The sequence below is a fragment of the Amblyomma maculatum genome, chromosome 3, assembly GCF_055883805.1.
Source record: "Amblyomma maculatum isolate TAMU_Amacu chromosome 3, ASM5588380v1, whole genome shotgun sequence".
NCBI lineage: Eukaryota > Metazoa > Arthropoda > Arachnida > Ixodida > Ixodidae > Amblyomma > Amblyomma maculatum.
Window position 1 is genome coordinate 188777983 of NC_139346.1, and position 17968 is coordinate 188795950.

General features: G+C 49.2%; 1 protein-coding gene across 1 annotated transcript in view; it reads left to right on the forward strand.

Annotated features, from left to right (window-relative positions):
* Window positions 1-17010, forward strand: part of LOC146197225 (Na(+)/citrate cotransporter-like) — a 38628-nt gene extending 21618 nt beyond the window's left edge. The window contains exons 9-13 of the mRNA XM_084597144.1: window positions 4087-4173; window positions 8850-8957; window positions 11438-11621; window positions 13147-13446; window positions 16876-17010. Coding sequence (XP_084453270.1) covers window positions 4087-4173; window positions 8850-8957; window positions 11438-11621; window positions 13147-13446; window positions 16876-17010 — 814 coding nt within the window. The remainder of the gene's footprint in view (window positions 1-4086; window positions 4174-8849; window positions 8958-11437; window positions 11622-13146; window positions 13447-16875) is intronic.
* Window positions 17011-17968: the final 958 nt, after the last annotated feature.

Below are 17968 nucleotides of genomic sequence, written 5' to 3' on the forward strand. Positions count from 1 at the left end.
GTAGTCTTGGCGTACGGGACCAAGGGGCGGCTTTCGGAAGCACGAGGGTAGCGACGAGGGCTTGGGAGGTCGAGTCGGCTTGGGAGGTCGCGTCGGGGTGCAGGACGACATAATGCAGCTGCATAGTCCATCGCTGCTGATTCATGCACTGGAGCCGTCGGAGTCGTCGCTTTAGGAACGCCCAGCGCCTGCTGAACTTCTTCACGGACGACGTCCGCGAGCGTCGCCACCTGGGGTTGTTGCGATGATGGCAGCATTCGGCGGAGCTCCCCTCGCACGATCTCCCGGATGAGGTCCCGAAGGTTCTCTTCGCTTGCAGATGCGCTAGTGGCATGAGTAGTCTGGTTGAAGTAGTCGCTCGTAGTGGCGCATCCGGGTGTCCAACGTCTTCTCGATGGTCGATGCTTCACTTTCAAATTCTTCCACAGTTTTCGGCGGGTTCCGGAAAAGCCCCGCAAAAAGCGACTCTTTAACTCCTCGCATTAGGAATTTTACTCTCTCACCTTCGGTCATGTTAGGGTCGGCGCGGCGAAACAGGCGTTTCATTTCCACTACGTAGACCAGAACGGGCTCGTTTGGTAGTTGAATTCTTGATAGGAGGAGGGCCTGAGCTCTTTCTTTTCGGACAGAACTTGTAAAGGCCATCAAGAATTGTGCTTTGAATATCTCCCAATCCTTGAAAGAAGTCTCGTGATTTTCAAACCAAATTCGGGCATGTCCTTGAAGAACAAAGTAGACCTGCCTGAGTTTCGCAGCGTCGTTCCAGCCGTTCAAAAATCTGCCACATGGTCGAAAAGGTCCATCCAATCTCCCGCATCTTCATCAGGTAGTCCATGGAAGCAGGGGGGCTCACAGGGTTGGACGAAAACAACCGGTGCTGTAGGCTGGGCCATTGTCAGCGTCGATGCCTTCCGAGATCGAATGGGGTCAGGTAGCAGACCGTGTTCGGGTTGTAGGCCTTGAAGTCGGCGGCTGGCTCAGTGACCTGTAGGCTGGTCTTTCAGGACGACAGGAACACGGCTTGGGTCTTCGCTTGAAGGATCAAAGGCAGCACCTCCACCAGATGTCACGTAGTGGTGACGAGGTCGACGACACAAATGAAGAGGGTCGATGATTGCACTAAAGAAACTCTTTATTTGGGCTGACTTGCGCCCGCAAAAGAACTAAGCAACTCGGCGGCGGCGATAGAAACAAACGTGCTCGTCGATCGTCGAACAAAGAATGCTCTTCACACTCGTCAACGCTCAATTTAAAGGCTGCACAGAACAATCTAGATAACGTCGCAAACAGCTACCAGCACGGGCTGGAACATTGTGGAAAGACACCCGAGTGGCCGGAACCTTCGAGACGGATCTCGGTGCATCTTGCCCTACAACAAAACTGATAAAGGGGTGACTCGCGACATCGAGCATTAACAATTACGGAACTGATACGCGGTCCCGAATCAGAGTGATAAGCCTGTACGCCGGCGGCTGTTAAAAAACAACAAATACTGTTTTGAAGGTTTCGCGGCAATATAGAGAATCACGTGTGTGCGCGCAGTCCACTTTTCGTCATTACTGCCTAGCTTTTCAGCGTTTTCCTTTGGGTAGTTGCGTAAAAAGCCTTGAGTATACAGTGCTCTATTGGTTATCTACCGAATGTGTTTATTTTTCTTCCTTTTCGACACTGCTGCCGTGATCTCTAGCTTTGCATTTTTAGCTTGCTTTGCTTGTAAGTAACATGTGCTGTCTTTGCCAAAAGTAACCGGGCAGCATGATTAGCTTTTTGCTTGTATTCTAAAGCCAACATGGAGTTCGCGGGTTCGAACCCGACCATGGTGGCTGCATTTCGATGGAGGCGAAACGAAGTGGCGTCCGTGTGCTGTGCGATGTAAGCGCACGTTAAACATCCCCAGGTGGTCGAAATTACTCCGTAGCCCTCCACTACGCCCCCCCCCCCCCTTTCTCTCTTTCCACTTTCACTCCCACCTTCATCCCTTTCCTTGCGGCGCGGTTCAGGTGTCCACATAGCAAGTGTGACATATACTGCACCTTTCCCTTTCTGTGAACCAATTTGCTCCTGAGGGAGAAGAATCTAAGGAATATGACACGCTTGTGAACTCAGTGTTCAAAAAGCCTCGGAGTTGCCCTTTCAAGGCGCAGCTTAAGTGTCCCCCAACTATTTTCTCTCCGCACGCTGTCGTCAGAAGTCCATAAACGCCGTTTTAAATCTGCTTCATGAAAATAACGCACTCGTTAGCATGTTTTCTGCACGGACTCCCGACGCGTCTCAGTCTTCAACTAAGCGGCATTCACGTGAACCCTGCTCGATCGACGTGATTCTAACAACCGAACATACTTCCTTATCGGAAGGAGGTTTTTAAAACTCACCAATCCAATGGCTGAATTAGTGGGATCAAACACACGACCAGACCGGTCAAACTAGGAACGTATCTTTTTATACAAACGCGTTAGAATAGACAAAAAACGATAAATAACAAGCTTAACAGACAAGACGAAGACGAATGCAAACTAATAACAGTCACCGTACGCTACAAGAAGTCCATGCGGACGCCCCCGTTTGCGTGGGCTTGGAGTGCAAGGACGGCCTAGTGTCCACAGACGCATGGGTCAGGCCAGCAGGTGGCTTGCTGGCGGGAGACGTTCGACTGAGGCGAGAGGCTCCAGGCTGCCGTCACGCGGCAGAGACTCCCGATTTCCAGGTGCGTCTATAGCGCACCCTGCACAACGCCGAACGTGCGTGCTGGCTACGTGCTCTAAGAGCACAATAGGAGTTTGCCACTCCCAGGTCTGGTCACCCGGGTCATACGAGAGATGAGATGCGATTAGCAGGAGCTCCGTGGCCACTCTCAGGTCTGGTATCCCGGGTTGTATGCCAGGCGTGATGCGATCAGCCGCAGCTCCTTGACCACCCGTCCTCCAGTAACGCTGCTCCGCCGATATCTGTCCTACGTGTCACTCTTGTGTTCTCGCCCGCAAGCGTCAAGTACTCGCGTCTTCTTCTCTTCTCTCTCGTGCCGGGAGTTGCAGACACAGTGCGGCGCTAGCTCCTTACACTCATAAGCATTTGGTCTGGCGGGAGCATAGAGTTCCTTACACTAACTAGAGGGAATGCTGAGGGCGCTGCCCTTCAGCCACTATGGGCGCGCTAAGAATCATGGGCCGGTGTGCTACTTGTTGCGGGACAGTCGGTTTTTCTCGGGTACGTGGAGTGGCGTTACTGCAATGTTTCTTTTTCGTCATCATCATCATCTGAAGGTGCGTACATAGACCGCGAAAGCCATAGTAGCGAAGGCGCAAAAGCAGACGTCGCCAATAAATGGTTTTTGTTTCCCGAAATGCCACTAAAAACTTCCTTAAGTGATTGCACAACCATAAATATTTTTATAACGTTTTTCTGTCTCAAATTTTGCCTATTAAGTGCGAAATATTGGTATTTGTGCTGCTCAAAACTAAGCCAATAGGAAAAAGAGCCCTCGCTTATATTGGATAAATCTCACACTGACATGCTGTTTGTCTCTCTTTTTGCAATTTTCAATGTTAGGACATTATTTACGGTAGAACAACGTTTATCTTTGCATTAGTTTTGGCCAAAAGTTGTAGTTCTGCACTCGGTAGCTCTCCGGCCCATGATGCTTTGAGCGCCCATGGTGGCTGAACTGGCCGTCTGGAAACTCCATGTAAACTCCCATAGACGGCAGCACAGCTTTCCCTCTAGGTAAGAGTAAGAAACTCTATGGGCAGGAGTGAAGCGCATAAATGGGAACCTGCTTTGTAGAGGTTCTGTCGCGCCTCCGAAACAGTGGCAACGGGCCGCAACATCGGAAGCTATAGCGACATGCTCGCAATGCCTCGCTCGACAATGTGGCTGCTGCTGCTCATAACTGGGTCGGGCTTCACTAGTGGAAAGTAACCACTGTTTGCCACCAGTGTTTGTCCGGTTCACTAGGGTACAGTGCATGTCAACGCACAGCAGAAGATTTAGTATCACTCATTCAGCGACTAATTTCATTTTAATAATTTGCTGTCATCGTAACGCTTAGTGAGCCGGCAGCTAATGTGCTTGCTACATGTTCCGTTCCAGGGGCAAGTCTGCACGATTCAGAGAGGAAAACGCAGAGCGGATCATGAAGGAAATCGTCAAGCGTTGTGAAGACCTCGGCCACATTACGTGAGTTACGAATTTAGCTTGTGTCTTTTCGCAGGTAGGGAGGAACGAAAATTGGAACAATTTTTTGCCAAGCGACATGCTGGGAACTAATTATAGCCGAGACAACCACTGCCGCCCTAATATAATGAGGAGAGAACTAAAGCTGAGGGATAGATGCCACATAGTAAGGAATGCACAAACGCGAGGCTTTTATTTGCCTATTTAATTACTGATTTAATTATTAATATATTAAACTTTCATTTATTTATTTGTTTGTTTTTGTTTGTTTGTTTGTTTGAAACTTCAATGCTGCAAATTTGAACACAAAATAATGATGTGCTGTTCTGTGCGTGGTCAGCAGCATATTTCACAACCGGCCAAAGCAATTGAACAAGGAGGCCGCACCGTTAGATTCAACTGCAAAGTATTTCAGGGTGTAGACAGAACTGGTACGTGGGTAATCAGTGAGGCGTCATAATGGTTTTGTGGTTAGCGGGACCGATTAAGACAAATGTAGTGCTAAATAACAGCAACGTAATGCGGTATTGCTGTTTACCGGCAGACAAGAACTGGCTGACGTATTTCTGATGTATATAGAGATATATCTGACAACATAGAGGAGTCCTTCAGCATTAAGAAACGGGTGTCAGTTAATCATTAATCGAGCTCTTACAGGAAGTATCAACTGGAGGTAGTAAATATCTACACCCCAGAACCAGATTGACAAATGCCCCTTTAACGACGTGAAATCGGCAATCAGTAAAGTAAAAACACAGCACACTGCATTTATCGGTTGCTTCAGAGCAAAGGTAGACAGCTAGCAGTCTGGAGACCAGGCACTGGGTAACTAATAGGAATAGCAAGGGCAAGTTATTTATTGGTAGAGTGTACAGAACGATATAATTTATGGCTTATGTTTTTCTGAGAGTGGAAAACAATTTGAGGCGTTCAACGCTGCTGAACCGAAGGGGAGCGAAAGCGGCTGCGGAACCAAAGTACCCGGCTACAATGCCGACCGCTGGCAGCTGCGTTTAGATGGAGGCGAAATAGAGAGGCATCCTTGTGCTATGCGATATCAGTGCGCGTTTAAGATTCCCAGGTGATCGAAATTACTCCGTTGTAGGCGTAATCTACTTTCATGCTCTGCGCATGCGATGTCGGGACTCGGCAGACCCTTTCCTGCTCCACTCGGTCTGCTGTCCGCAGCGGCGCGAGCATGCCCATTGCGGAAACTATCCTTCTGTTCCTCTCCGCGGCGTCGCGCGCATCTGCTGGGATGCTGTCGCCCTCCTCCGTCTCTCTGTAGCGAGCGCAGCGTCGGTACCTAGTAACATTGGTCGGAACATCTGTGTAACGGAGTATCTGGTTGCCATGGTTATGGCGCATGCGCAGTAGCGCCTTGTGCCACGTCACGCGCCGCACGGCGCAGGAGCCGGCGGCGGGGAGGCCGTCGCGCTCGACTCCGGCTAAACCGGTTGCCATTGTAAGGGCGCAAGCCCAGTAGCCACCTTTTGGGGGCTCCGATGAAATGCGCAAATCTAGCCCGCAGTAGATCAGCTTCTAGCTATCTACTTAGGTGGGCGGATGAGGTTAAGAAGTTCGCAGGGGTCAAATGGATGCAGCTAACACAGAACCGGGTTAATTGGAGAAATATGGGAGAGGCCTTCGCCCTGCTGTGGGTATATGCTGCTGCTGCTGCTGCTGCTGCTGCTGCCGCTGCTGCTGCTGCTGCTGCTGCTGCTGCTGCTGCTGCTGCTGCTGCTGCTGCTGCTGCTGCTGCTGCTGCTGCTGCTGCTGCTGCTGCTGCTGCTGCTGCTGCTGCTGCTGCTGCTGCTGCTGCTGCTGCTGCTGCTGCTGCTGCTGCTGCTGCTGCTGCTGCTGCTGCTGCTGCTGCTGCTGCTGCTGCTGCTGCTGCTGCTGCTGCTGCTGCTGCTGCTGCTGCTGCTGCTGCTGCTGCTGCTGCTGCTGCTGCTGCTGCTGCTGCTGCTGCTGCTGCTGCTGCTGCTGCTGCTGCTGCTGCTGCTGCTGCTGCTGCTGCTGCTGCTGCTGCTGCTGCTGCTGCTGCTGCTGCTGCTGCTGCTGCTGCTGCTGCTGCTGCTGCTGCTGCTGCTGCTGCTGCTGCTGCTGCTGCTGCTGCTGCTGCTGCTGCTGCTGCTGCTGCTGCTGCTGCTGCTGCTGCTGCTGCTGCTGCTGCTGCTGCTGCTGCTGCTGCTGCTGCTGCTGCTGCTGCTGCTGCTGCTGCTGCTGCTGCTGCTGCTGCTGCTGCTGCTGCTGCTGCTGCTGCTGCTGCTGCTGCTGCTGCTGCTGCTGCTGCTGCTGCTGCTGCTGCTGCTGCTGCTGCTGCTGCTGCTGCTGCTGCTGCTGCTGCTGCTGCTGCTGCTGCTGCTGCTGCTGCTGCTGCTGCTGCTGCTGCTGCTGCTGCTGCTGCTGCTGCTGCTGCTGCTGCTGCTGCTGCTGCTGCTGCTGCTGCTGCTGCTGCTGCTGCTGCTGCTGCTGCTGCTGCTGCTGCTGCTGCTGCTGCTGCTGCTGCTGCTGCTGCTGCTGCTGCTGCTGCTGCTGCTGCTGCTGCTGCTGCTGCTGCTGCTGCTGCTGCTGCTGCTGCTGCTGCTGCTGCTGCTGCTGCTGCTGCTGCTGCTGCTGCTGCTGCTGCTGCTGCTGCTGCTGCTGCTGCTGCTGCTGCTGCTGCTGCTGCTGCTGCTGCTGCTGCTGCTGCTGCTGCTGCTGCTGCTGCTGCTGCTGCTGCTGCTGCTGCTGCTGCTGCTGCTGCTGCTGCTGCTGCTGCTGCTGCTGCTGCTGCTGCTGCTGCTGCTGCTGCTGCTGCTGCTGCTGCTGCTGCTGCTGCTGCTGCTGCTGCTGCTGCTGCTGCTGCTGCTGCTGCTGCTGCTGCTGCTGCTGCTGCTGCTGCTGCTGCTGCTGCTGCTGCTGCTGCTGCTGCTGCTGCTGCTGCTGCTGCTGCTGCTGCTGCTGCTGCTGCTGCTGCTGCTGCTGCTGCTGCTGCTGCTGCTGCTGCTGCTGCTGCTGCTGCTGCTGCTGCTGCTGCTGCTGCTGCTGCTGCTGCTGCTGCTGCTGCTGCTGCTGCTGCTGCTGCTGCTGCTGCTGCTGCTGCTGCTGCTGCTGCTGCTGCTGCTGCTGCTGCTGCTGCTGCTGCTGCTGCTGCTGCTGCTGCTGCTGCTGCTGCTGCTGCTGCTGCTGCTGCTGCTGCTGCTGCTGCTGCTGCTGCTGCTGCTGCTGCTGCTGCTGCTGCTGCTGCTGCTGCTGCTGCTGCTGCTGCTGCTGCTGCTGCTGCTGCTGCTGCTGCTGCTGCTGCTGCTGCTGCTGCTGCTGCTGCTGCTGCTGCTGCTGCTGCTGCTGCTGCTGCTGCTGCTGCTGCTGCTGCTGCTGCTGCTGCTGCTGCTGCTGCTGCTGCTGCTGCTGCTGCTGCTGCTGCTGCTGCTGCTGCTGCTGCTGCTGCTGCTGCTGCTGCTGCTGCTGCTGCTGCTGCTGCTGCTGCTGCTGCTGCTGCTGCTGCTGCTGCTGCTGCTGCTGCTGCTGCTGCTGCTGCTGCTGCTGCTGCTGCTGCTGCTGCTGCTGCTGCTGCTGCTGCTGCTGCTGCTGCTGCTGCTGCTGCTGCTGCTGCTGCTGCTGCTGCTGCTGCTGCTGCTGCTGCTGCTGCTGCTGCTGCTGCTGCTGCTGCTGCTGCTGCTGCTGCTGCTGCTGCTGCTGCTGCTGCTGCTGCTGCTGCTGCTGCTGCTGCTGCTGCTGCTGCTGCTGCTGCTGCTGCTGCTGCTGCTGCTGCTGCTGCTGCTGCTGCTGCTGCTGCTGCTGCTGCTGCTGCTGCTGCTGCTGCTGCTGCTGCTGCTGCTGCTGCTGCTGCTGCTGCTGCTGCTGCTGCTGCTGCTGCTGCTGCTGCTGCTGCTGCTGCTGCTGCTGCTGCTGCTGCTGCTGCTGCTGCTGCTGCTGCTGCTGCTGCTGCTGCTGCTGCTGCTGCTGCTGCTGCTGCTGCTGCTGCTGCTGCTGCTGCTGCTGCTGCTGCTGCTGCTGCTGCTGCTGCTGCTGCTGCTGCTGCTGCTGCTGCTGCTGCTGCTGCTGCTGCTGCTGCTGCTGCTGCTGCTGCTGCTGCTGCTGCTGCTGCTGCTGCTGCTGCTGCTGCTGCTGCTGCTGCTGCTGCTGCTGCTGCTGCTGCTGCTGCTGCTGCTGCTGCTGCTGCTGCTGCTGCTGCTGCTGCTGCTGCTGCTGCTGCTGCTGCTGCTGCTGCTGCTGCTGCTGCTGCTGCTGCTGCTGCTGCTGCTGCTGCTGCTGCTGCTGCTGCTGCTGCTGCTGCTGCTGCTGCTGCTGCTGCTGCTGCTGCTGCTGCTGCTGCTGCTGCTGCTGCTGCTGCTGCTGCTGCTGCTGCTGCTGCTGCTGCTGCTGCTGCTGCTGCTGCTGCTGCTGCTGCTGCTGCTGCTGCTGCTGCTGCTGCTGCTGCTGCTGCTGCTGCTGCTGCTGCTGCTGCTGCTGCTGCTGCTGCTGCTGCTGCTGCTGCTGCTGCTGCTGCTGCTGCTGCTGCTGCTGCTGCTGATGATGATGATGATGATGACTGCGCTTAAGTAGGTGCTGACGACCAGAGGAGTAACAGAGCTTGCATGCATATTTTGTTCATCTAAGGAAGGCTCGTGGTCACGCTTAACGGTGTTCTTTCTTGTTTTCTTTCTTTTTTTTTCTTGTGCACATACACGCAGTTTCTCCGAGTCTGTGGTGACATTCCTGATGACGCTGATGGTACTGCTCATGTTCACCCAGAAGCCGCAGTTCATTCCGGGCTGGAGCGACGCCTTCCCATACAGCTCGTACGCTCAACTGCACGCGTGATTTCTTTAGCGGCCGCGAAACAAAGCCAACGACATACAGCGTAAATTAAATGCAGCCATGTATTTTATGTCATGAATTAGGGTGAAGAATTTAGATCCCGTAAGCCTCAGAGAATTTCTGTCCGCTTTTTCTTCATTCCTTAAGTTGCTTGTCCGCAAGTCTTCAAAAACTGAAAATGGCAGATTCAGTCCCGCATTAATGTAATAAGATCAATCAACAACATAATACGGACTCGAATCAAAAGTATTGTGAGCGCTGTATGGCGCTTCATCTTTAAAGCGGGTGCAAGTGCTGCTTCATCTTCATCGCGTTCTCTGTTGTAGATACCCATCGATGAGTTTGATTGACTTCGATGTGCGGCCCGGGCTTCAGGTCTCTAATAGACCTGGTCCGCCAAGCCCGTCCTTACAGTAGAAATAACTTATTGGCAATTACACCAGAAATTTAGCACCTACTTATTCCATGTGAGCATAACGCTGACAAAAAAAAACGCAAAAAAAACTGGACAAGGAAAGACAACGCAGCTATAGTAAATGGCTTCTCAGGGGGCCTCTTCTGCTTCACAATTCTTGTTTCGCTAAGCAGGGGCGTATTTTGTTTATTTCCAGCCAGAATAGTGCTCAACAAAAGGGTAAATTCTTTTTGCTTGAATGACTGAAATGCAGCCGCGCACGCCAATATATGTGGGGTTGAATGCAAATATGTGGAAAGACTGGCATAGCTCTTTCATTTTTATGAGCTCTTACCTGGCATGACACGTTAAAACCAACGACCAATGCCCACCGCTGCTTATTGCAAAAGGGACGCGGAACAAGGGATTTCGACTGCAGGTTGGGAAGAGCACAACGCTATGCGTGGATTTTTATTTAACATTTGGCTACACAGGAACCATGGAAGAATTCATCTCGTCTATTGCAGAAAAGCGGGAACAAATAATGAGAAAACTTCACATTCACGAGGGCGAAATTGGATTCTACATATGTGTGCCGTATATAACCCTATGCCCACTGTGTACTATACAGTGGAATAAGTATTATCCCTGCCTACCTCAGATTACTCTTGCTGTGTAACCATAAGCAACCAAGAATGCTTGATTATATCCTTAAAACGAACAGGTGAAACGTCATTCGTGCGTCCCTAATGCAACTCTCTCTTCTTGGACATTGGAATGCAATGCAGCTGAAGCTGGTAATACGTGCAAGTACCGGCGAAGCGGTAATAGCAGTCACGGGTATATAGACTTCCACGACCATATAAATATATCTTAGATTACAAATTGATAATCTGCGGTCGTCATGCATTGCACCATCATCGAATACTTGTAATCACTTATTAGCAATAAGTGAAAAAGCCTTCATTTATTATTTATAAATGCCACTGCACTGCTTATTTGGCAACTATGAAACCTGCAGCTACAACTGTGACGAAGACTTTTTCGTCTACATCTGCTTCAAGAAATATTTGAATAATATCAACTACATGGCCTTCTCGAGCATAACCCTAGTACGTATTATTACGCTCACACCATCATCTCATAACAAAGCGTCATGTAGGGAAGGAAATAAATTTTCTAAGTAATTTCTGCCAAGGCAGTTTTCTGTCTGACCCACTTTAAGGACGGAGACAACCTCAACTAAGTACTTTCCGGTCTGACATGCTCTTGCATTTCGGTTCTGAACACTTCAACTTTTTTTATTTCTTTTTTTTTTTTTTTTAATGTTCAAAGCATACATTGGTGCCACTGCAGACATTCGTTTCTCTCAGTTTAGACATTTCTTAGACATTTTTGTATAGATATACTGATTGAATCCTTTCACATTGCAAAGGTCGTTTCAGTGAAAACTAACCATAATATTTAAAAGAGAGCCCTTCGGGGTAATGCTAATGGAGGACGTCAAAAATCAGGTGAATAATGTTTGCAGGCCACTCAACACATTTGCAGTACTTAGCCTCCAAGCTATCAATATTAGGTGCCTATATTTGCAGTCGGAAGTTCTTAGCTGGCTGATAGCGATAACATATTCCTTATTAAAATTTCAGAAAAAGCAGTTTCCATCAAAGCTGCAGCTCAACAAATTTCGGCCTTCTTGCGGATTTTTAAAGCATCGCGCGTCTGTACATCGTTCGCCTTTGACCTCTGCCCGCGTATTTAGCGCACGGTCAGCAACACTCACCAGTTAACATCAGTGTGTGGCGCACGCGACATGGGCCTTCAGTCCTACACCTACTCTTTACAGGGAAGTGTTGAGCAGAGATGAGCACCGCAGCACGGGAGGGTGCTACCCTAACGTGACCAATATCATGTAGTAACCCATGTCACTTCTGCCAACGGGCTTTCAGCACCGCAGCTTGGGCTGGAAAAGGAAGGCCGCGTAGCCCATACTATGCCATACTAGCCCACATTCCTTCTGCTAGAGGGCTTTCAATGCGCTACAAATGAACGACTATCACAATGCAGGATGATTCGTTCTTCCGTGCCTATGGTGGTGATGCTGATGCTGCTCTTCATCATTCCTCGGGAGAGCAACATGATCGGCCAAGCGGAGCAAGCCATCGTGACCTGGGAAGACGTATGCGACAACGTCAACTGGGGCACAGTGCTGCTCATCTGTGGCGGAATGACCATCGCCGACGCCTCGAAGGTAGGTGCGGACATAAGTAAACGGAGCACGCTTTTTCGTTCAACTCAAAATCATGCCTTCTACACTGGAGATAAGAAAACGATATTTATCCTAGTGAAAAGGCCCTGACGTCTAGTACCGGATCCCACATACCACGATTGCAAATTTCGATTATTCAACGCGCGAAAAATAATAGAAAGAAAAAGGGGACTCCGTTTACTTTTGTCCGCAGGGGTACGTCACTCATGCTCCGCCACATTTTATTTTTTTTTTATTATTTGATACTGTGAATCCCATCCGGGATTGTAACAGGAAGGGCTGTGAGCCTATTATACTAAAGCATAAAAGCATACACAATAATACATGGTGTAGAGTGTTACATGCAGCTTACAACAATTTTACGGATGATACAGCGAGGAGATAAGTATTAGTTGTAATTGACAGTCAAGGCACAATCAAGGTTTAAAATACTAAAAAAGGAGAAAATCGACTATAATGAATCCACAACTTGAATCAGGCACAACAGGCAAGTAAAAATACCAAGAGAACAAGGACGCATAAAAATAAGGAATACAATTGTTACTGCAATGGGTATAATTCATCTGCAACAAGGGAACAAAACTCAGCTAAGGATGTGCTGTTAGTAATGCGCGTGTGTAGATTGCTCCATTATCGTGTCGCCCTTGGAAAAAATGAGTATTTGAAAATATCAGTATGAAATATCAGTATATTATTTAGTGCATACTGCAGACCACAACAGGGTCAAATCATGTCAGGAATAGCTGAATAAATGTTCAGAAACAATAATACAGTACAGAACAGTTGCGCAGGTGTGTGTGTGTGGGGGGGGGGGGGGGGTGAAACTTCATTTTCCAACATATAGAGAATAGGCCTAAGTCTATCCTCCTACATTGCGTCCTGGAGTGCTTGGATCCGGGCATCGTATTCGCCCGAGTCGAATTACGTCTAGCGGATTCCCAGGGCTCGAGCTTATCAATAGAGTCTCTCAAAATTCTTGTTTTTCCTTCTTTATCAATAACTTGGATTTCTGGAAAATTTATACCACGTGTATAAAATCTACCCTATCCCGACATAGTTTCTCGCACTCTTTTGAAGCGCCGATCATTATTTTGATTTAAAACAAGTATTTTTCTGCCTAAATGTAGAGCCAGGCCTAATGGACGCCATTTCGCTAGTGCTTTCAATGAAAAATAAAAACAGCAATAAATATCTTATGTATGTAACTTGTGTGATGTATTTAGGTTACTACATCACGATCTGGCGAAACTATATTCATGCAATGTCACATTAAGCATCAACACGAACAAAAAAAAAAAAAAAAACTCAACGTGGTTAATCATAAAACTTTCTGATTGGTCGAGACAGTGAGGATGTGAACGTCTCACATGAGAGTTGTCGCTGTGTAATGAGTGGCTCGTGGGCACTTTTTGCGGCTTTCCGCGGATAGTGTTCCTGGCCAAGATGAAAAAAAGTGGTTGTTGCGAAATGGCAAAAGCAGCCGTAGGCGGCGTCGTATATGGCGCAGAAGTCCGGCCTTTCTGACATGATGGTGGACGCCATGGAGGCCCTGGACGCGGTGCCTGACACGGTGATCGTCGTGGTGCTGTGCATCACAGCCTCCGTGATGACCGAGTTCACCAGCAACGCGGCCATCTGCAAGTTCATGCTGCCAGTGGTGCTGGAGACGGCCACGCACCGGCGCGTACACCCGCTCTACTTTGGAATCCCCACCACCATCGGGTGTTCGTTCGCGTTCATGCTGCCCGCCTCGACGCCACCAAATGCCATCGTCTACCACGTGGGCCACATGGCACCGGGTGACATGGTGCGTCGGCACATGCTCTCTATCTGGCGGATTCGCCATGTTACAAATGTTCCGACGCGGGATCGAATCCCGGCCTCGGCGGCCGCTTTTCGATGGAGGCGAAAAGCAAGGCGCCCGTGTGCTGTGCGATGTCAGTGCACGTTGAAGAACACCAGGTGGTCGAAATTTGCGGAGTCCTCTACTACGGCGTCTCTCATAGCCTAAGTCGCTTTGGGACGTTAAACCCCACAAAACCAAACCGAATGTATTCATGACAAGAGAAGAATTAGACGCGGTTTAACTCTGCTTGGACCGATTAAAACGGGCGAAAGAACTGTTTGGCATGGGTTTTCTTGGCAGTTTAGCACTGAACGAATGTCAGGGTTTGGCAGAGAGTGCTTTCCCCGAAATGGAAGATTGGTCTACTGTACTGGAGTACCCGAGTTTGATCCCGACCGCGGCGGCTGCGTTTCGATGGAGGCGAAACGAAGAAGCGTCCGTGTGCAGTGCGATGTCAGAGCACGTTAAATATCCCCCATAGCCCTCCATCCACTACGGCTCCTATTTCTTTCCACTTTCACTCCCACCTTCCTCTCTTCCCTTACGGCGCAGTTCAGGTGTCCACAGAAGCAAATGTGACCAATACTGCGCCTTCCCCTTCATGAGAACCAATTATTATTATTATTATTATTATTATTATTATTATTATTATTATTATTATTATTATTATTATTATTATTATTATTATTATTATTATTAGTATTATTATTATTATTATTATTATTATTATTATTATTATTATTATTATTATTATTATTATTATTATTATTATTATTATTATTGTTGTTGTTGTTCTTGTACTATACGTTTAAAAAGAATGCTTTTTTTGTTTACCTCGAAACTCGTAGTGGCATTTTGTCTAGGCTAAGGGAAAGGGAGAAGTGCCACTGAGGCCGATATCGCGACAGGGGAAGTTTTACAGCCGGTATACACATTCACAATCAATGCATTGAGGAGGAGGAGGAGGAGGAGGAGGAGGAGGAGGAGGAGGAGGAGGAGGAGGAGGAGGAGGAGGAGGAGGAGGAGGAGGAGGATTAAATTTATTTTCCAACAGAATTACTGTGCGGCTTCTCCACCCCTCGGCTCTAGGGCGACTCTCCGCCTCGGATGCTGGCTGGGAGGGTATGGAAACGAAGCGAAGGAAGTAGTGGTGGAGGAGGTAGCGCTAAACGACATATGTGTCCAAAGGAGCAGCGAACAACGCGTGGAAGGAGCGAAGTCTGTGCATGGGTCTATAGAGCGGTGAGGAAACGAACGATCTAGAAAAAAAAAAGTGAACGAGAAGTATTGTTCCCCTGGTACTATAGGTGCACGATGAAATATATAAGCAGCGACCTGAAATAGCTGCAAGGCCCATATAAGCGGTATTCTTTTATTTGTGTTTTCAATTCAACCACTGCACATATAAGAATAACCTAGCTGCGAATAAATGAACACAAAGTCAGCATCAAAAGGAAACAACATGAAAACACAATTTTTCACACGCTCACCGTTTCACTAGATTCCAAGGGACGAACGAAAGCAGCCAAACTGGCGACGATAGAGGGAGAGAAGCAACAGAACGAACAATCTAAATGCTATGACCAATGTTTATGCCCTAGTTACATTTATGTTCTTCGCATCGCACGTGAACATGGTTCACTCTGCGTCTAATTCAGCTCCGGCCACCGGCAACCACTTAAATGCATGCTCGAAAAGCAAAGAAAAACATGCGCCTAGCACGCAACATAGTCCTACGATACCGTACGATGCATGTCGTCGCGACTTGCGTCATCATGCCACACAAACCAAAAAAAGAAAACACTAAACTTTTTTTTAACGTGTAGTACAACATTATTCCAAGGGATACATTAGCTGTTCAGGGGAGGAGAAAACTGCACCTACCGCGGTCACGGCCTCGGCCAGAATAATAACCCAAGTAGAATTTCTCCCTTTCCCTTCACCTAGACGAGACACCGCGGCGAGTTTTGAAGTAAGAAAAAAAAGAAAAGTAGTCTTTTTAAACGTATAATACAACGTTATCTCGCGAGGTGACGATGCGCGTTCAAAAGCCGGTAAGAACAAATAAAAAGTTAGAAAGTTACGTGGTTCGCGCGCCCGGTGCACACTCGAGTGTAATGCACACCGCCTTCTCTTGCTCAGAACCCGGGCGCCGTGGCTGCTTAACTACAGTTTCCGAGTTCCGGATAAATTGAGCATTTTCATTTGGTATACATGCTGCACTGTACAGTGTATACAGCGACGGGCTTCGGAGAATTTTGCAGCAGTTGCAACTTCCAACCAACCCATTAGTTAACTCTTATTAGCGCGAAAGCCATGTAAGGCTCACGAGACGCCAAATCAGAGGCCGGCAGTTGTCCGCAAACTGTAACCCCCATAAGAGTTCTCAGTCACCAAATCACCAGCCTAGAGATTAACGATGGAAGCGAGCTGGCAAGTTGCTGAGCTAATCAAAACTAGAAATGAAGACTGTAACAATAGAAAAATAAATAAATGGATTGGAAAATTGAACAAAAATGAATACAAGATGAAAGTAAGAGCATGGAAATAAAAGACAAATAAATAACCAAATAAATATAATATATATTAAAATAAAGTTTAGACATCAGAGAAGAAACTAAACGCAGAGCGACCTCATAACAAAATTAGGCAAGGAACTCTGAAAGCTTTCGCATTCCTGCACCTATAAGGAGACTTAGACTCCTGAAAAGTTTGCTTAGTGTGTCGCATGTACCGCGGGTTCCGGTTTTTCCCCCAGCAGCAATCGCGAAAAAAGCAAGTAATCGCTTCAACCGGTGAAATGCTATGTAAAAACCTGTACTGAAGGCAAAATTTCTTTTATCGCACAGAAAATAAAAGGAGGCTATGACATTCATAATATCAGGCAATATAACACCTCAAGAAGGCTTGAACTCAAGCATGCCCACTTATTTAATGCTGTCATGATCGACAAAATTGAACATTTCGCCAACGCTCGGAGGAACTAAGTCGAAAGTACACGCGAGCTGGTGATTGTAGGTTGTATCGGTGCACATATATACCACGTAGGTGCCGTCTCAGCTTATCTGCGTCACGTTTAGCATAGCACATTAATCTCGTAGCGTTGTGAAAGGCGCTTCATAAAGGCTTATTTCCCCAAGTGCTATAAATCAGCAATTGCCTATGCAAAAAAGTACTTCGTGCTGTCGATTCTCTGCTTACGAACGGCCTAGCAGCACACTAAAGTGGCCCGCAGTGGTGGTTTCCCAGATGTCACAAATCACAAATACCGGCTGTAATATGGCCAAGCATTCGACACATCTACCGCAGCATATAAGCCACTCATCCAGCTCGTCATGTTTACATTTATACGTTGCACTTCCTCACTTCCCCATATTGTTTTGCACGCAGATAAGACCGGGCTTCCTCATAAACCTGGTCTGCGTGATGTTCGAGATCGCTGCCATCCATACCATGGGCTCCTTCGTCTTCGACGTCTACGAATTCCCCGAGTGGGCATCCAGTAATATGGCCCACGATTTTTGACCCTCGTGAAAGCAACAACAACAGTCAATCATGTTTTCGTCTTTTGTGTTCTCGCTGTTCACTTCATGTCCTAAACGAAGTTACAAAAAACTGACCTAAGGACAATTCCTCTTGTGGCTATGAAACGCAACAATAAATAATATAGCTATATGATTACCTAATGACAGTTTCTATGTGTCGTAGACAATATATTATCTGAAATATTAAAGGTCGTTTGGGGCGCACACATCCAGCTTTTCTTCAATGCAATTCTCATTCACCAGAGGAAAAAGTCATAAAACATCGTATCCTTAACGTAACTTAACTTATGTAACACAAGGTATCAAAGGCACACGAGCCAATATTACAGTATTCAGCAAAAAAGACCGAACATGTGTAGATCACCTTTTTTCCTTTGATTTAACGTGGAAGTCCCAACTTTTTACTTTACTTTAGGCCAAAATTTCAGGTTACAATTCGCACGAGGAAAAATATTAACATTGCCACATCAGGGATCAGACAGCGCTCTCAGACAGCGCTCTCAAAAGCTCGCACACCTAAAAATTCCTCGCGTAAAGCAGGATTTTTAGCCCTTTAAGTTTCGGTTTAAGGTTAGCGTCACAAGATGACTCTGGATACGAGGCGCCTGTAGTAGAGAGCTCTAGAAATTTCGACCACCTGGGAATTGTTAACGTGAAGTGTGTAAGGCTGGGCCGTGGTTTGTGATGTCTGCATCGCAAACCTGGCACTGCAATATTTTGCTCTTGAAGCATTTCCACAAGACTGAAAGCAGTATTGGGTACATACTCAGTGCAGTATGATAAATGGCAAATTAAATAATTCATAACGAAGGCAAAATTCGACGAAACTAAAAGAAGTAGAATAAAAACCAGCCAAGGGACGAGGACGAAGAAAGACGATGTACACACGAAAGTTCCAGCTTCCGTGTGTACATCGTTTTTTTTTCGTCCTCGTCCCT